The sequence below is a fragment of the Lissotriton helveticus genome, chromosome 8 (genome assembly GCF_964261635.1).
Source record: "Lissotriton helveticus chromosome 8, aLisHel1.1, whole genome shotgun sequence".
Lineage (NCBI taxonomy): Eukaryota > Metazoa > Chordata > Amphibia > Caudata > Salamandridae > Lissotriton > Lissotriton helveticus.
Window position 1 is genome coordinate 108590659 of NC_136069.1, and position 20157 is coordinate 108610815.

The following is a 20157-nucleotide window of genomic DNA, read 5'->3' on the forward strand; positions in this document are numbered from 1 at the left end:
ACTCCTTCACAGTATCAGGAAAGGCCTGCAAGGCCTTGTGCCTACTTCCAGCCTCAAGGCACCAATGTTACTGATACCTGTGACATTTGGTAGTGTTAAGCTTCAAGGCGATGAAGTCACACTTTCTACCCAGGGTTATGGAGCTCAGCACAGGGTAAGATTTTAGGTTAACCCCCTGGCTGGAGGTGTTTAAGCAAAACACCTCACATGCCCAGTACAGTGTATTTCACCCTTTCCCAGTATCAGGAAAGTCATGCAAGGCCTTGTGCCTACTTCCAGCCTCCAGGCACCAATGTTACTGATACCTGTGACATGTGGTGGTGTTAAGCTTCAAGGGGATGAAGTCACACCTTCTACCAAGTGTTATGGAGCTCAGTGCAGGGTAAGAATTCAGGTTATCCCCCTGGCTGGAGGTGTTAAAGCAAAACACTCCACATGCCCAATAAAGTCTATTTCACCCCTTCACAGTGTCAGGAAAGGCCTGCAAGGCCTTGGGCCTACTTCCAGCCCCCAGGCACCAATGTTACTGATACCTGTGACATTTTGTGGTGTTAAGCTTCAAGGGGATGAAGTTGCACCTTCTACCCAGGGTTATGGAGCTCAGCGCAGGGTAAGATTTTAGGTTATCCCCCTGGCTGGAGGTGTTTAAGCAAAACACCTCACATGCCCAGTACAGTGTATTTCACCCTTTCCCAGGATCAGTAAAGGCCTGCAAGGCCTTGTGCCTACTTCCAGCCTCCAGGCACCAATGTAACTGATACCTGTGACCTTTGATGGTGTTAAGCTTCAAGGGGATGAAGTCGCACCTTCTACCCAGGGTTATGGAGCTCCGTGCAGTGTAAGATTTCAGGCTTCACACCAGGCTTAAGGCGTGAAAATAGAACAATTACCATACACAACAATGTGTATTTCACCCCTTCACAGTGTCTGGAAAGGCCTGCAAGGCCTTGGGCCTACGCCCAGCCTCCAGGCACCGATTTTACTGATACCTGTGACATTTGGTGGTGTTAAGCTTCAAGGGGATGAAGTCACACTTTCTACCCAGTTTTATGGAGCTCAGCGCAGGGTAAGAATTCAGGTTATCCCCCTGGCTGGAGGTGTTAAAGCAAAACACTTCACATGCCCATTAAAGTCTATTTCAACCCTTCACAGTATCAGGAAAGGCCTGCAAGGGCTTGGGCCTACTTCCAGCGTCCAGGCACCTGTGTTTGTGATACTTGTGACATTTGGAGGTGTTCAGCTTCAAGGGGATGAAGTCACACCTTCTACCCAGGGTTATGGAGCTCAGCGCAGGGTAAGATTTCAGCTTTTCACCCCTAGCTGGATGTGTTGAAGCAAAACACTTCTCATGCCCAATAAAGTCTATTTCAACCCTTCACAGTATCAGGAAAGGCCTGCAAGGCCTTGGGCCTACATCCATTCTCCAGGCACCAATGTTACTGATACCTGTGACATTTGGTGGTGTTAAGCTTCAAGGGTAAGAAGTCACACTTTCTACCCAGGGTTATGGAGCTCAGCGCAGGGTAAGATTTTAGGTTATCCCCCTGGCTGGAGGTGTCAAAGCAAAACACTTCACATGCCCAATAAATTGTATTTCACCCCTTCACAGTATCAGGAAAGAGCTGCAAGGCCTCGTGCCTACTTCCAGCCCCCAGGCACCAATGTTACTGACACCTGTGACATTTGGTGGTGTTAAGCTTCATGGGGAAGAAGTCACACCTTCTACCCAGGGTTATGGAGCTCAGCGCAGGGTAAGATTTCAGGTTATTCCCCCTGGCTCGAGGTGTTAAAGCAAAACACTTCACATGCCCAATAAATTGTATTCCACCCCTTCACAGTATCAGGAAAGGCCTGCAAGGCCTTGGGCCTACTTGCAGCCCCCAGGCACCAATGTTACTGACACCTGTGACATTTGGTGGTGTTAAGCTTCAAGGGGAAGATGTCACACCTTCTGCCCAGGGTTATGGAGCTCAGCGCTGGGTAAGAATTCAGGTTATCCCCCTGGCTGGAGGTGTTAAAGCAAAACACTCCACATGCCCAATAAAGTTTATTTCACCCCTTCACAGTATCAGGAAAAGCCTGCAAGGCCTTGGGCCTACTTCCAGCCTCCAGGCACCAATGTTACTGATGCCTGTGACATTTGGTGGTGTTAAGCTTCAAGGGGATGAAGTCACACCTTTTACCCAGGGTTATGGAGCTCAGCGCAGGGTAAGATTTCAGGTTATCGCCCTGGCTTGAGGTGTTAAAGCAAAACACTTCACATGCCCAATAAAGTCTAGTTCACCCCTTTCACAGTATCAGGAAAGGCCTGCAAGGCCTTGGACCTACTTCCAGCCTACAGGCACCAATGTTACTGATACCTGTGACATTTGGTGGTGTTAAGCTTCAAGGGGATGAAATCGCACCTTCTACCCAGGGTTATGGAGCTCAGCGCAAGGTATGATTTTAGGTTATCCCCCTGGCTGGAGGCGTTTAAGCAAAACACCTCACATGCCCAGTACAGTGTATTTCACCCTTTCCCAGTATCAGTAAAGGCCTGCAAGGCCTTGTGCCTACTTCCAGCCTCCAGGCACCAATGTTACTGATACCTGTGACATGTGGTGGTGTTAAGCTTCAAGGGGATGAAGTCACACTTTCTACCCAGGGTTATGGAGCTCAGCGCAGGGTAAGAATTCAGGTTATCCCCCTGGCTGGAGGTGTTAAAGCAAAACACTTCACATGCCCATTAAACTCTATTTCACCCCTTCACAGTATCAGGAAAGGCCTGCAAGGCCTTGTGCCTACTTCCAGCCCCCAGGCACCACTGTTACTGACGCCTGTGACATTTGGTGGTGTAAAGCTTCAAGGGGATGAAGTCGCACCTTCTACCCAGGGTTATGGAGCTCTGCGCAGGGTAAGATTTCAGGTTATCCGCCTGGCTGGAGGTGTTAAAGCAAAACACTCCACATGCCCAATAAAGTCCATTTCACCCCTTCACTGTATCAGGAAAGGCCTGCGAGGCCTTGGGCCTACTTCCAGCCTCCAGGCACCAATTTTACTGATACCTGTGACATTTGGTGGTGTTAAGCTTCAAGGGGAAGAAGTCACACCTTCAACCCAGGGTTATGGAGCTCAGTGCAGGGTAAGATTTCAGGTTATCGCCCTTGCTTGAGGTGTTAAAGCAAAACACTACACATGCCAAGTAAAGTCTATTTCACCCTTTCACAGTATCAGGAAAGGCCTGCAAGGCCTTGGGCCTACATCTATTCTCCAGGCACCAATTGTACTGATACCTGTGACATTTGGTGTTGTTCAACTTCAAGGGGATGAAGTCACACCTTCTACCCAGGGTTATGGAGCTTAGCGCAGGGTAAGATTTCAGCTTTTCACCCCTAGTTGGAAGTGATGAAGCAAAACACTACACATGCCAAGTACAGTCTATTTCACCCCTTCACAGTATCAGGAAAGGCCTGCAAGGCCTTGTGCCTACTTCCAGCCTCCAGGCACCAATGTTACTGATACCTGTGACATTTGGTGGTGTTAAGCTTCAAGGGGATGAAGTCGCACCTTCTACCCAGGGTTATGGAGCTCAGCGCAGGGTAAGAATTCAGGTTATCCCCCTGGCTGGAGGTGTTAAAGCAAAACACTTCACATGCCCATTAAAGTCTATTTCACCCCTTCACAGGATCAGGAAAGGCCTATAAGGCCTTGGGCCTACTTCCAGCCTCCAGGCACCAATGTACTGATACCTGTGACATTTGGTGGTGTTAAACTTCAAGGGGATGAAGTCACACCTTCTACCCAGGGTTATGGAGCTCAGCGCAGGGTAAGATTTCAGGTTATCCCCCCTGGCTGGAGGTGTTAAAGCAAAACACTCCACATGCCCAATAAAGTCTATTTCACCCTTTCCCAGTATCAGGAAAAGCCTGCACGGCCTTCTGCCTACTTCCAGCCTCCAGGCACCAATGTTACTGATACCTGTGACATTTGGTGGTGTTAAGCTTCAAGGGGAAGAAGTCACATCTTCTACCCAGGGTTATGGAGCTCAGCGCAGGGTAAGAATTCAGGTTATCGCCCTGGCTTGAGGTGTTAAAGCAAAACACTTCACATGCCCAATAAAGTCTATTTCACCCCTTCACAGTATCAGGAAAGGCCTTGTGCCTACTTCCAGCCTCCAGGCACCAATGTTACTGATACCTGTGACATTTGGTGGTGTTAAGCTTCAAGGGGAAGAAGTCACACCTTTTACCCAGGGTTATGGAGCTCAGCGCAGGGTAAGATTTCAGGTTATCACCCTGGCTTGAGGTGTTAAAGCAAAACACTTCACATGCCCAATAAAGTCTATTTCACCCCTTCACAGTATCAGGAAAGGCCTTGTGCCTACTTCCAGCCTCTAGGCACCAATTTCACTGACACTTGTGACATTTGTAGGTGTTCAACTTCAAGGGGATGAAGTTGCACCTTCTACCCAGGGTTATGGAACTCAGCGCAGGGTAAGATTCCAGGCTTCACCCCTGACTGGATGTGTTAAAGCAAAACACTTCTCATGCCCAATAAAGTCTATTTCACCCCTCCACAGTATCAGGAAAGGCCTGCGAGGCATTGGGCCTACTTCCAGCCTCCTGGCACCAATTATACTGATACCTGTGACATTTGGAGGTGTTAAGCTTCAAGGGGATGAAGTTGCACCTTCTACCCAGGGTTATGGAGCTCCGCGCAGGGTAAGAATTTAGGTCATCCCCCTGGCTGGAGGTGTTAAAGGAAAACACTTCACATGCCCAATAAAGTCTATTTTACCCCTCCAAAGAATCAGGGAAGGCCTGCAAGGCCTTGTGCCTACTTCCAGCCTCCAGGCACCAATGTAACTGATACCTGTGACATTTGGTGGTGTTAAGCTTCACGGGGAAGAAGTCACACCTTCTACCCAGGTTTATGGAGCTCAGTGCAGGGTACGATTTCAGGTCATCCCTCTGGCTGGAGGTGTTAAAGAAAAACACTTCACATGCCCAATACATTGTATTTCACTCCTTCACAGTATCAGGAAAGGCCTTCAAGGCCTTGGGCCAACTTCCAGCCCCCAGGCACCAATGTTACTGATACCTGTGACATTTGGTGGTGTTAAGCTTCAAGGGGATGAAGTCACACCTTTTACCCAGGGTTATGGAGCTCAGTGCAGGGTAAGAATTCAGGTAATCCCCCTGGCTGGAGGTGTTAAAGCAAAACACTCTACATGCCCAATAAAGTCTATTTCACCCCTTCACAGTATCAGGAAAGGCCTGCAAGGCCTTGGGCCTACTTCCAGCCCCCAGGCACAAATGTTACTGATACCTGTGACATTTGGTGGTGTTAAGCTTCAAGGGGAAGAAGTCACATCTTCAACCAAGGGTTATGGAGCTCCGCGAAGGGTAAGATTTCAGTTTATCCCCTTGGCTTGAGGTGTTAAAGCCAAACACTTTATATGCCCTTTAAAGTCAATTTCACCCCTTCACAGTATCAGGAAAAGGCCTGCAAGGCCTTGTGCCTACTTCCAGCCTCCAGGCACCAATGTTACTGGTACCTGTGACATGTGGTGGTGTTAAGCTTCAAGGGGATGAAGTCACACCTTCTACCCAGGGTTATGGAGCTCAGTGCAGGGTAAGAATTCAGGTTATCGCCCTGGCTTGAGGTGTTAAAGCAAAACACTTCACATGCCCAATAAAGTCTATTTCACCCCTTTCACAGTATCAGGAAAGGCCTGCAAGGCCTTGGGCCTACTTCCAGCCCCCAGGCACCAATGTTACTGATACCTGTGACATGTGGTGGTGTTACGCTTCAAGGGGATGAAGTCACACCTTTTACCCAGGGTTATGGAGCTCAGCGCAGGGTAAGAATTCAGGTTATCGCCCTGGCTTGAGGTGTTAAAGCAAAACACTTGACATGCCCAATAAAGTCTATTTCACCCCTTTCTCAGTATCAGGAAAGGCCTGCAAGGCCTTGGGCCTACTTCCAGCCTCCAGGCACCAATTTTACTGATACCTGTGACATTTGGAGGTGTTACGCTTCAAGGGGATGAAGTCACACCTTTTACCCAGGGTTATGGAGCTCAGCGCAGGGTAAGAATTCAGGTTATCGCCCTGGCTTGAGGTGTTAAAGCAAAACACTTCACATGCCCAATAAAGTCTATTTCACCCCTTTCTCAGTATCAGAAAAGGCCTGCAAGGCCTTGGGCCTACTTCCAGCCTCCAGGCACCAATTTTACTGATACCTGTGACATTTGGAGGTGTTAAGCTTGAAGGGTATGAAGTCACACCTTCTACCCTGGGTTATGGAGCTCAGTGCAGGGTAAGAATTCAGGTTATCCCCCTGGCTGGAGGTGTTAAAGCAAAACACTTCACATGCCCATTAAAGTCTTTTTCACCCCTTCACAGTATCAGGAAAGGCCTTGTGCCTACTTCCAGCCTCCAGGCACCAATGTTACTGATACCTGTGACATGTGGTGGTGCTAAGCTTCAAGGGGAAGAAGTCACACCTTCTACCCAGGGTTATGGAGCTCAGTGCAGGGTAAGAATTCAGGCTATCCCCCTGGCTGGAGGTGTTAAAGCAAAACACGCCACATGCCCAATAAAGTCTATTTCACACCTTCACGGTATCAGGAAAGGCCTGCAAGGCCTTGGGCCTACTTCCAGCCTCCAGGCACCAATTTTACTGATACCTGTGACATTTGGTGGTGTTAAGCTTCAAGGGGACGAAGTCACACTTTCTACCCAGGGTTATGGAGCTCAGAGCAGGGTAAGATTTTAGGTAATCCCCCTGGCTGGAGGTGTTTAAGCAAAACACTTTGCATGCCCATTAAAGTCTATATCACCCCTTCACAGTATCAGGAAAAGCCTGCAAGGCCTTGGGCCTACATCCATTCTCCAGGCACCAATGTTACTAATACCTGTGACATTTGGTGGTGTTAAGCTTCAAGGGAAAGAAGTCACACTTTCGACCCAGGGTTATGGAGCTCAGCGCAGGGTAAGATTTTAGGTTATCCCCCTGCCTGGAGGTGTCAAAGCAAAACACTTCACATGCCCAATAAATTGTATTTCACCCCTTCACAGGATCAGGGAAGAGCTGCAAGGCCTCGTGCCTACTACCAGCCCCCAGGCACCAATGTTACTGACACCCGTGACATTTGGTGGTGTTAAGCTTCATGGGGAAGAAGTCACACCTTCTACCCAGGGTTATGGAGCTCAGCGCAGGGTAAGATTTCAGGTTATTCCCCCTGGCTCGAGGTGTTAAAGCAAAACACTTCACATGCCCAATAAATTGTATTTCACCCCTTCACAGTATCAGGAAAGGCCTGCAAGGCCTTGGGCCTACTTGCAGCCCCCAGGCACCAATGTTACTGACACCTGTGACATTTGGTGGTGTTAAGCTTCAAGGGGAAGATGTCACACCTTCTACCCAGGGTTATGGAGCTCAGCGCTGGGTAAGAATTCAGGTTATCCCCCTGGCTGGAGGTGTTACAGCTAAACACTCCACATGCCCAATAAAGTTTATTTCACCCCTTCACAGTATCAGGAAAAGCCTGCAAGGCCTTGGGCCTACTTCCAGCCTCCAGGCTCCAATGTTACTGATGCCTGTGACATTTGGTGGTGTTAAGCTTCAAGGGGATGAAGTCACACCTTTTACCCAGGGTTATGGAGCTCAGCGCAGGGTAAGATTTCAGGTTATCGCCCTGGCTTGAGGTGTTAAAGCAAAACACTTCACATGCCCAATAAAGTCTAGTTCACCCCTTTCACAGTATCAGGAAAGGCCTGCAAGGCCTTGGGCCTACTTCCAGCCTACAGGCACCAATGTTACTGATACCTGTGACATTTGGTGGTGTTAAGCTTCAAGGGGATGAAATCGCACCTTCTACCCAGGGTTATGGAGCTCAGCGCAGGGTAAGATTTTAGGTTATCCCCCTGGCTGGAGGTGTTTAAGCAAAACACCTCACATGCCCAGTACAGTGTATTTCACCCTTTCCCAATATCAGTAAAGGCCTGCAAGGCCTTGTGCCTACTTCCAGCCTCCAGGCACCAATGTTACTGATACCTGTGACATTTGGTGTTGTTAAGCTACAAGGGGATGAAGTCGCACCTTCTACCCAGGGTTATGGAGCTCAGCGCAGGGTAAGATTTTAGGTTATCCCCCTGGCTGGAGGTGTTAAAGCAAAACACTCCACATGCCCAATAAAGTCTATTTCACCCCTTCACTGTATCAGGAAAGGGCTGCAAGGCCTTGGGCCTACTTCCAGCCTCCAGGCACCAATTTTACTGATACCTGTGACATTTGGTGGTGTTAAGCTTCAAGGGGATGAAGTCACACTTTATACCCAGGGTTATGGAGCTCAGCGCAGGGTAAGATTTCAGGTTATCCGCCTGGCTGGAGGTGTTTAAGCAAAACACCTCACATGCCCAGTACAGTCTATTTCACCCTTTCCCAGTATCAGGAAAGGCCTGCAAGGCCTTGTGCCTACTTCCAGCCTCTAGGCACCAATGTTACTGATACCTGTGACATTTGGTGGTGTTAAGCTTCAAGGGGAAGGAGTCCCACCTTCTAACCAGGGTTATGGAGCTCAGTGCAGGGTAAGAATTCAGGTTATCCACCTGGCTGGAGGTGTTAAAGCAAAACACGCCACATGCCCAATAAAGTCTATTTCACACCTTCACGGTATCAGGAAAGGCCTGCAAGGCCTTGGGCCTACTTCCAGCCTCCAGGCACCAATTTTACTGATACCTGTGACATTTGGTGGTGTTAAGCTTCAAGGGGACGAAGTCACACTTTCTACCCAGGGTTATGGAGCTCAGAGCAGGGTAAGATTTTAGGTAATCCCCCTGGCTGGAGGTGTTTAAGCAAAACACTTTGCATGCCCATTAAAGTCTATATCACCCCTTCACAGTATCAGGAAAGGCCTGCAAGGCCTTGGGCCTACTTCCAGCCTCCAGGCACCAATTTTACTGATACCTGTGACATTTGGTGGTGTTAAGCTTCAAGGGGATGAAGTCACACTTTATACCCAGGGTTATGGAGCTCAGCGCAGGGTAAGATTTTAGGTTATCCGCCTGGCTGGAGGTGTTTAAGCAAAACACCTCACATGCCCAGTACAGTCTATTTCACCCTTTCCCAGTATCAGGAAAGGCCTGCAAGGCCTTGTGCCTACTTCCAGCCTCCAGGCACCAATGTTACTGATACCTGTGACATTTGGTGGTGTTAAGCTTCAAGGGGAAGGAGTCCCACCTTCTAACCAGGGTTATGGAGCTCAGTGCAGGGTAAGAATTCAGGTTATCCACCTGGCTGGAGGTGTTAAAGCAAAACACTTCACTTGCCCAATAAAGTCTATTTCACCCCTTCACAGTATCAGGAAAGGTCTGCAAGGCCTTGTGCCTGCTTCCAGCCTCCAGGCACCAATGTTACTGATACCTGTGACATTTGGTGGTGTTAAGCTTCAAGGGGAAGGAGTCACCTCTTCAACCCAGGGTTATGGAGCTCAGTGCAGGGTAAGAATTCAGGGTATCCCCCTGGCTGGAGGTGTTAAAGCAAAACACTTCACATGCCCTATAAGGTCTATTTCTTCCCTTCGCAGTATCGGGAAAGGCCTGTAATGCCTTTGGCCTATTTCCAACCTCCAGGCACCATTTTTTGGGATACATGTAACATTTGGAGTTGTTAATCTTCAAAGGGATACAGTTGCTCCTTCTACCCAGGGCTATGGAACTACGCACAGGGGGAGATCGCAGGTTTTCCCCTTGGAAGGAGGCGGAGAAGTAAAACACTTCCCTCAAATCCAAGGGGAAAGGCTGAAATCTTACCCTATGCAGAGCTCCGTAGTTCTGGGTAGACGGAGTGCCATTGTCCCCTTGCAGCTGAGCACATCATAATTTCACATTTATCACTAAAACATGTGTTTGGTGGATAGAAATGTGCCCATGTCTCTGCAGGCCAAGGCCTGATCTTTCAAATGGGTGTATGTACCTTTTAGGCTAGGTGAAGTGTTTTCATTTCTTCACCTCCACTCGTGAGGGAAATCTTGAATCTTACCCTGCCTGGAGCTCCAAATCCCTGGGTAGAAAGAGTGACTTAGTGCCCTTGAATCTGAAAACCTCATAATGTCACAAATATCACTAAAGCAGGTCCCTGGTGGCTAGAAATGCCCCAGAGCCCTGAAGGCTCTATTCTGATATGGTGACTGGGTTATTTTGTGCTGTTTTGGGCCGTGTGAAGTATTTTATTCTTACACCTCCACCCCAGGGAAAGACGTGAAATATTTAACTGTGCGGAGCTCTATATCTCTGGGAAGAAGGGCTGACTTTGTCCCCTTTATTCTGGAAACCTCATAGTATCAGATATATTACTAAAACAGGTTCCTGGAAGCTAGGGATGGGCCAGGGTACCTGAAGGCTAAGATCTGAAACTGTGAATGGTGTTCATGTACGTCTTGGACTATGAGAAGTGTTTTATTTTTGTTTCCCTCTACCTACATATAAGGCGAAAACCTGTAATTAGCAGTAGACCTCAATCAGGCTGCCAGGCGCAGAATCTGATTTGTCGGCACAGGTCGCACTCTTGACATGCCATTTGATTCAGGAGTGGTCCCCACCCCAGCAATCGGGCTCAATACAACATTGATAGTCACAGGCCTCACTCTGTACTGTGGGATGTATGATGTAACAATTAGATTGCGGTACATTACATTGCTGTTTTAGGCGCTTTCCACGACTTGCACGGGATGGCGCTCTAGACTTAGGAATAGTATGATTTACAATTCGAACTCCAGCCTAAGTAAGGTAGGGAAGGTGTTGGAATAGTAAATCGCACTATTCCATAGTCTAGTGCGCCCTCCCGTGCAAGTCGTGGAAAAGACTTGCGTTGTAAATGCAGCGATCGAAATGTACTGCGGTGTTTTGACCGCGTTGTTAAGGTCGGTTCCCGTCCAAAGATGTCACCTGAGATGTAAACCTAACTCCAGCTGTGAACATCAGCTCAGCAGAGTGCCTCCATGCAGGTACTGGGGTCACCATTTCAGGTGCATTCACACCCTCTGCTCTCACGCTGGGTGCCAATGTAGGTCTAACTCAGCCGCCTGCCTCTATTGTGTCACTGTGTGTTTATTATGTTTAGTGTGCCCCCGTCTCCTCCAGCTCGGCGCTTGGCAGTCAATGCCCTCTGGCTGCATGTGAAGCTACCAGCGCGCAGCCGCCTTGTGATGCCCGTGAGTCTTGAGCCCGGCCCGTGCCCCGCTGCTTGTATAAATCCCCCGGCTGCCCCCGAGTCGTGGGTGCCACAGCCGAGGGTGCAGGCGCGCGGCGAGGGCCCCCCTGACCCCCGGGCCGGGGCCCCCTGTTGTTGTCTTCGCTCCCCCGCTCGGCCGGCGGAGCCCTGTGTTACTTCGGCCCGTTCCAGAACGCGCTCCCCGCGTCCCCCTGAGCCCCATTGTGACGCCACAGGGCCCACTCCCTGCAGGAGGCCCCTCCCGCCCGCGGGCCGCCGCTCCCGGCCTCAGAGCGCGAGGGTGGACCGGGGGAAAGGGGCCCGGGGCCCGGGATTCAAGGCACGGGGGCGTCAGCCATCGGGGGAGGGCAGAGATTCACGGCGGATTACAAGCCTCTGAGGACGGGGTCGGCTGAAACGGGGGAGGGCACGGGAAGGGGTTGAAGTTGGGCTTCTTTTCATGTGTGTATGGGAGCGTGTGTTTAACTGATTGTGTTTAAAAACTTAGATAATCCGATAGTAGGAAACACAAAAGTCAGCTCGGAGCAGAGAGCCGAGTGCGCCTCGCACACAGCCCTCTCTCCTCGGAACCAATCAGGGGCTGGCTCCTCCCTATATATGCACGGGGCTCGGGTTGGGAGGTACATGCCAGGCTGCGCTCCAAGGAGGGGAAGCTACAGCTGATGGCAGCACCTGAGTAGGGCCTCTCCCCCCCTCGCTCCACGCTCTCTCTCCCCACTCCTCTAAGGTGCTGGGCCTGCGCTCCCTGGCTTGACCGGGGCCAGGCTGCGCACCAGAGAGGGGGGCAGGCAAGCAGGCTGACTGCCTGAGAATACCAAGGGCTTCCCCCAGACCCTCCCCCAGACCCATCCACCTGGACTGACTGTTCCTGCCGTGGGGGCGTGCTGTCTTCCGGAGAATCGCCGCTGGATTGCCGGGGGTCAACAAAACAGTGAGTACCTGCTAAAACTGCACTTGTGATTTGATTCTGTGCTTTTTAACCTGGTAAATACTATCATATTCTACTGCATTGCTCGCAATTGTGACCTTGTATTAACTGAATTTGTGGTTTCCGCATCGTTTCTTCCCTGCGCCTCTGCTAAACGCTGCGCTATTCCCTGGCATTGTTTAGCATTTGTAATATTATATTGCATTGCCTGCATTTGTGAACTTGCATTTACTGAACCTGTGGTTTTGCATAGTTTGCTACCTGCGCTTTCTGACCTGCTATACGCTGTGCTATCCTCCTGCATTGTCTGCATTTGCATTTGTGATTTTACAACAGCTGATTCTGAGACTGTGGTTTTGCATCAATTGACCTTTTGATACTCTGGATCTTGCGACTCCCTAGCAACACTGTCTGTGAATTTCAGGTTTTTCTTAGCAAAAAACTTAGTGTTACTATACCCGTAGAAGCCCCATAGCTACTACCCTATGTCTACCCAAGGCGACCCACAGCCCCTCCACCAAGCAGCACCAACCATGGATGCAGACGCCGGGACTCAACCCTGCAACACCGGAGACGACACGGAATGGCGCACTCAGGCAAAAAGAAAGGGACGCGACTCAAATCCAAGCTCGCCGGAAAAACATGCAAAGCTTGCCCGCCCACCTCTCATCAGTCCTACAATTCCAACCTCAAACCGCTATCAGGCTCTCCAGCTTACCCAGGACTGCGACGCCAACCCTCAGGACCACGGGGCAGGTGAACCAGGGACGTCTCCAGGTCCCACAAAAAGACTACGGATCCCCCCCATCATCCTGAAGAACTTACCCACACACAAGGACCTCGTGGAGATGCTGGATGAACACTGCGGCTCCCCCTACACGATCAAGCCCAGGCAAGACCACGCCAAGCTTATGCTCACCACCCCAGAAGACTACAGGAGCGTGACCAGCACACTCACCGAACAGAAAATGGAGTATTACACCTTCCCAATGACCACTGCAAAAGCCCAGCGCTTTGTAATACGGGGACTCCCAGCAAATGCATCACTTGACCACATCACTGGGGACTTAGCTGAACGCGGGCTTCCAGTCAAAAATATCGCGCAGATTGCCTCTCCAGCAGACAAGAGCAAGAAATTTCCCCTCTTTGTCGTAACCCTGTCAGCAAGCCACGACGGGAAACCAGCGGACCTTTCAGCAGTCACACGGCTCTGCGGCTGCATCGTAACCACAGAAGCACCTAAAGGGAAACGAGGACCAGTCATGTGCTACAACTGCCAGCGCCTGGGGCACACCTCTGCTTTCTGCCAACAGAAGCCAAAGTGTGTACGCTGCGGAGGTGAACACACCTCCACCCAATGCACAAGGAACCGGGAAACCGAACCAGCAAAGTGTGCCAACTGCGCAGGACCCCACCCAGCGAGCTATCGCGGCTGTCCCTATCTACAGAATGCAAAGAAGGTTGAACACCGCAAGCCACCCTCACAACCACAAAGGTCTTCCCAACAATCATCAGCAACGGACCAGCACCAAAGGAAGACCTACAACCGCAGACCTGCACTGGACCACAGGATCCCAACCCCCAATACAACCGACAACAGTAGAGAAGCACACGTGGATGGAAGGACATACGCGGACGTCATAGTACCGAAACAAGTCAGCCCGCCTCCCACAACAGCACCGGGACCATCCGGTGGAACAGGCTCAACCAGCCCACCTCCAACAACCGCACCGGGACCATCCTGTGAAATAGGCTCAGCCATCAACTGGCAGGAACTCATTGCGAAGATTGCAAAAACGGTTGCAGATATGAACATCCACCCGGTGGTGACAATGGTGGCGAATATTATCGCCGGACTTTTCCAGGGCGAAGAAAACACCAGCAATGGCAGCAAAATCTAAAAGAAACTCCCTCTTCGTGATGTGGAATGCTAATGGCATTCAGAAGAAAACTGCAGAACTCCTGCACCTGATGGAAACCATGGACGTGGATATAGCGCTTATCTCCGAGACCCACCTTCAAGGAAGCCAGAAGCTCAACATAGCAAACCACAGGGTATACCGCACAGATCGCACCACTGGAGCCAAGGGTGGGGGAACAGCGGTGATCGTCAGCACAAAAGTGAAGCACCACGAGATCTCTCTACCACCAGTTGGGAGCATTGAAGCAACTGGCATACAGATTCAGACATCTGCAGGCCCGCTGCGGCTGATCGCCGCCTACTCACCCCCAGGCAAGCTAAGCCCAAAGGACCTGGATGCTTTACTGGACCCCAGCATCCCAACACTAATTGGAGGCGACCTTAATGCCAAGCACAAATGCTGGAACTCTCGGACGGGAAACAGCAAAGGACACGCCCTACTTGCCCACTCAAAGAAGGAGGACTTTGTAGTGGCCGGCCCGACTCAACCAACGCACTATCCAGGCTCTGCACTGCATAAACCAGATGTTCTGGACATTGTGGTCATGAAGAATCTCTCCCAGTCTATGGAGCTTGAAACCCTAACAGCGCTGACATCCGACCACAACCCAGTATTGATCACAGTTGGAGACGTACTTGAAGACCAGCAGCAGGGCATCAGACACAACTTCAAGAAGGCGGACTGGTGCCTATACAAGAGATGCCTGGAGGAGACACTGGTCCCAGGTCCCCTGCGAAGCACTGAAGACATTGACCAGGCAATTCACCACTTCACAGCTTCAATCCACACAGCTATTGAGCGCAGCATTCCAGAGCAGAAACTACAACGATGCTCTATCTACGATCTCCCGAAGGGCATCAAGCAGTCAATAGCTGCCAAGAACAGAGCCCGCAGAGAGTGGCAAAGGAACCGCACCCCCGACCTGCTGAAGAAGTATAATGAACTGACAAGACAGCTGAAGATGCAAATAAGCCAGCATAGAGGCGAAAAATGGGAAGCAGCTACAGCCAACCTTAAGGACTCAGACAACTCTCTCTGGAGAATGACCCGCCGCCTGACTGGGAAGAAGGAACCAAACCCACCGATACAAGGGACGACTCACCTGGCATGCAGCAGCAGGGATAAGGCTGAGGTCTTCGCTGACACGCTGGAGGCATCATTCAGGCCCAACCAGGCAAGCAAACTGGCACCAGAAGTAGAGCAAGAGGTCGCCAAGCATCACCGGGAGCACCCACCAGAAACAGAAACTGCACACATTGAGGAATGCTCAATGGGCGAATTACTGGACCTGGCAAAAACACTAAAAAACGGCAAGGCACCAGGGAAGGACAGAATAGTCAACCAAGCCATCAAGATGCTACCAGATACTGCAGTGGATCACCTTGCTGAGATATTTAACGCATGCATGAAGCACCAGTATTTCCCAAACACCTGGAAAGAAGCAAGAGTCGTCGTATTCCCCAAGGCTGGGAAACCACTGCGAGATCCTGCAAATTACCGGCCCATAAGTCTACTATCTGGCCTATCAAAACTCTTTGAAAAAGTTATCCACGCCCGTCTTGTGGACTTTGCGACAAGCAACAACCTCCTTGCCAAAGAACAGTTTGGGTTCCGGAAAGATCACTCAACCAATCACCAACTCCTCAGAGTTGTGGACATCATCAGCCATGGTTTCAACATCAACAAGTCTACCGGAGTAGTCTTTCTGGATGTAGCCAAAGCGTTCGACCGAGTATGGCACGAGGGACTGCTTTATAAACTTATCAAGCTCCAGTTTCCCAGCTACCTGGTCATGCTACTGTCCAGCTACCTGACAAATCGGACCTTTCACGTGGCAGTGCGAGAAGAATGCTCATCGCCACGCCCAATTCTTGCTGGAGTGCCTCAGGGATCAATCCTAGGACCATTCCTCTTCAACATATTCACAAACGACATCCCCACGGACCTAAAGAAGACTGATCTTGCCCTTTACGCAGATGATGTCGCGGTCATCTCTCAATCCTTCAGCGACAAGGAAGTGGCTAAGAACCTGGAGACATCGCTCTGCAGACTCTCCGAATGGTACAGCGACTGGCAGATCACCTTGAACACGGGCAAAACCACTGCAACATTATTTTCCAGGAAGCAGAACAGGAAACACCCACAGATCCTCCTCAACGGGGACGAGGTCAAATGGGAAAACAGCAGCTCCTACCTGGGGGTGACTCTGGACTCTAAACTCAGCTGGAAAAACCACATAGAGAAGACCTGCCAGAAAGCAGCATCCAAACTGGCTGCATTATACCCACTCCTGAAGACCAAGTCGATGCCCATGCAGAGCAAGGTGCGAGTAGTCACTGCAATAATTCGACCAACTATGACATACGCTTCACCAGTTTGGAGTGGCTGCCGCCCACAGCTTCGGATGGACCTACAGAAAGTACAGAACAAGGCCTTACGGATTGCAGCAGGTGCACCTATGTTCACACGAACAGCAGACCTCCACAGAGACTTAGGGATTGAGATGCTGGACGACCATCTCCTCAAACTCAACAGGAAATTCTACACAGGATTAGATCAAAAAGAAAACCCACTGATCAGGAAACTCGCAGACATCTCTACGAACCCATTTGACCGCTACCCGCGTCCCATTGAAGCGCTAACCTTGCGAAACTGAAACAGAAACGCAGCATCCAAAAACTCAGCACTGCTTGAAGGCAAACGCCGGCAGGTACACAAAACCCACCGCTGCCAGATGGCATGATAGCCTCGGCAAGCAACCAAAACTCAACACTATCGGAAGGAACTTGATGGACAAAGACAAGACCCCCTGAGGAAACATGCTGACAATTCTGCATACTCAATCGACCGCTACCCGCGGCCCATCACTGAGATGACCATGTGATGCAACCTCAACTGTGACAAAGCGTCACACATCAATAAGACAATCTAAACAGCGACTAAAAAATTCAAAACGATTGTGGAGTAATGAGGCTACTGCCTCGGTATCCAAAAACTCACCACTGTCAGAAGGAATCTGACAGACGAAAACAAGACAGCAGACTGGGAGGTACATTTCTGTTCTGTGACAGCGCCGAGACTCGTATTGCAATGGCAGAAACCGCTCCAGCCGCCGCGGCTCCTCCCGCTGAGGTCGCCCCCAAGAAGAAGCAGAAGAAAGCAGCGGGGGCCTCCAAGGCCAAGAAGCCTTCCGGTCCCAGCGTGTCCGACCTGATTTTGAAGTGTGTGACCGCCTCGGCCGAGAGGAAGGGAGTCTCCCTGGTGGCTCTGAAGAAGGCGCTGACCGCCGCCGGCTACGATGCGGACAAGAACAAGGGCCGCGTTAAGGTCTCCCTGAAGAGCCTGGTCAGTAAAGGCGCCCTAGCCCAGCTGAAGGGCACCGGGGCCTCCGGGTCCTTCAAAGTGAACAAGAAGCAGCTGGAGGGCAAGAAGGCAGCCAAGAAGACAGCTGCCAAGACCAAGAAGCCAGCGGCCAAGAAAGCTGCCCCTGCCGCCAAGAAGCCCAAAAAGGCTCCCGCGGGGGTCAAGAAGAGCCCGAAGAAGGTCAAGAAGCCAGCAGCAGCCAAGAGCCCCAAGAAGCCCAAGGCTGCCCCTGCCAAGAAGGCTGCCAAGAGCCCAGCGAAAGCCAAGGCGGCGAAGCCCAAAGTAGCCAAGAAAAGCCCTGCCAAGGTAGTCAAACCCAAGGCAGCCAAGCCCAAAGCAGCGAAGCCCAAAAAGGCAGCGCCCAAGAAGAAGTAAGGGCTGGCACCGAGACACTACAAACACAACGGCTCTTTTAAGGGCCACCACCCTGTCTAGAAGAGAGCGTGTTCCTCCCCACCTTTGCACCCACCCAATGCCCCACTTCTCAAAAATAAACGGCACAATACATTCATAGCGCACTTTTCCACACGCGAGTGCCGCGTGTGATCTTGGCCATATAAACGGCTCTTTCGGTGCTCCGTGGATTGAAATCGTTATAACATAGAAAATAAGGGGGTCCGGGAGTTATAAGACCTCCGTTTATAATACATGGGCAATACCGTGTGTGTCTCGGTGCTTTCACTGTACCCGGGCAGACTCGAAATAGTGTTTGCATAAAGCAGATGATTGTGAACGTTAATTGGAGCGCAGGTAACTGCGTGCTCCAGGGTGAGGGTAAAAAGCGGGTCTGGGAGTTATAAGACCTCAGTTTATTATAAACGTGTGTGTGTGTTGGTGCTTTCACTGTATCCGGGCAGACTCGACATAGCGCCTGCATAAAGCAGACGATTGTGAACTTTCAATCGAGCGCAGGTAACGGGGGGCGTGTTCCAGAGTGACCAAGGGCAGTGTGCTTATGACATCTCGGGCTCCTCTCCCGGTTGACCGGGGTCGAGTCGTCCGCGTGACTACAAGTGGATGAACGGACGGAGACAAAGGCTGACCGAGGCTCCGGCTCCGGCTCCATCATCCAACCGGGGGGTGGGGGTCTCTTTTATCCACAGCTCATTGGACAGCTAGGCTGCAGCCTGCAGTGCAGTGACCAATCGTTGCACACCGCGGGCTATTTTCGAACGTGGGGCGGTCTCCTCAGCCAACCAGAGCAGCCCTCCGTCTGTGAGGGCATAAATAGGGCTCTTTCCCCGGTCGACGCCATTCTTCTCTGCCTGCGCTGAGAGAGACCGCTTCCGCCATGGCCCGCACCAAGCAGACAGCCCGCAAGTCCACCGGCGGCAAAGCGCCCCGCAAGCAGCTGGCCACCAAGGCAGCCCGCAAGAGCGCGCCTGCCACCGGAGGAGTCAAGAAGCCTCACCGCTACCGGCCAGGCACCGTGGCTCTCCGCGAGATCCGCCGCTACCAGAAGTCCACCGAGCTCCTCATCCGCAAGCTGCCCTTCCAGCGCTTGGTGAGGGAGATCGCCCAGGACTTCAAGACCGACCTGCGCTTCCAGAGCTCCGCCGTCATGGCCCTGCAGGAGGCCAGCGAGGCCTACCTGGTCGGGCTCTTCGAGGACACCAACCTGTGCGCCATCCACGCCAAGAGGGTGACCATCATGCCCAAGGACATCCAGCTGGCCCGTCGCATCCGAGGCGAGAGGGCCTAAGGAGACGGACCGACCCGAACAACCACCACCACAACGGCTCTTTTCAGGGCCACCACCCTGTCACCTACGAGCTTCTCTTATCTGTCATGGCATGTGTTTTACAGGTTAGGGAGGGTGTGCTGTGAGTACCACGGTCACTGGGCAACTTATACCGGCTCTGGGGAAACCAGAGCACTCTGTGTTCAAAGAATATATGATTATACCACGATTTCAATTACCACGCATGGCTTTACCACGCGAATTTTACATCGCAAGTGGCTTTACCACGCTGGTATTTACAACGTAGGATTTTACTACGCCTAGACACGTCTTACCTGCACGTCTTTCTCTACGAGCCCTTACTTCCATCCTCCATTGAAACAAGCGTCAAAACACGTATACCAAAATAAAAAAAGGACTGCTTTTTTGACGTACACGGCACGTCTTTGGGGGAGGCTCTTTCCTTTTTCTTTTAAATTTATGTTCGTTTTTTTTTTAAAGTAACCTGCTTGTTATTTTTTGGGGGGGAGACCCCCCCCCAGCCCCCCTCCGAGCCCCCCCCCCCTCTGCCCCCCAAGCCCACGTAGAACGACTTGAAGGAATACCACGTCTCCCCCCCAGCCCGTGGTAAAGACGTCGTGGAAGGCACCCTGCGTGGAAGGCACCCTGCGTGGTAAGTGTCACGTGGTAAACGTTAGTAGTGGTAATGCCTTCGTGGTAAATGATGTTTCCCGTGTTCACAGTGCATAAACGCCTGTTCAGTGTGTCCATCTAATAATAAAAAGCCTTTTTATAGGGGGGATGTGCAGGGATCCGCTGGTCACAAGCCACCGCTTAAGGGGCTTCTGTGTCCCCGGTACATCGGGTTCGTGTGTCTGATTTCGGGAACGTTTGCCCCGGGGTGAACTAACGCCGTTCCCCAGGGTCTTAAAAGTACAAACACAACGTTAAACCCGCTCACACAGACACTGTTGGCCCCCAACATGGAAAACCATAAGCCCGGGGGCAATGTGTGAATTCCCCAGTGGGTTTATTGAACCTCATCG

General features: G+C 51.2%; 1 protein-coding gene across 1 annotated transcript; it reads left to right on the forward strand.

Annotated features, from left to right (window-relative positions):
• The first annotated feature begins 17112 nt into the window (after positions 1-17112).
• LOC144771504 (histone H1.01-like) lies at positions 17113-17805 on the forward strand. Its single transcript, XM_078655920.1, has one exon. It carries the CDS (start codon positions 17158-17160, stop codon positions 17803-17805), a length of 648 nt encoding a protein of 215 aa, XP_078512046.1. The 5' UTR covers positions 17113-17157.
• Positions 17806-20157: the final 2352 nt, after the last annotated feature.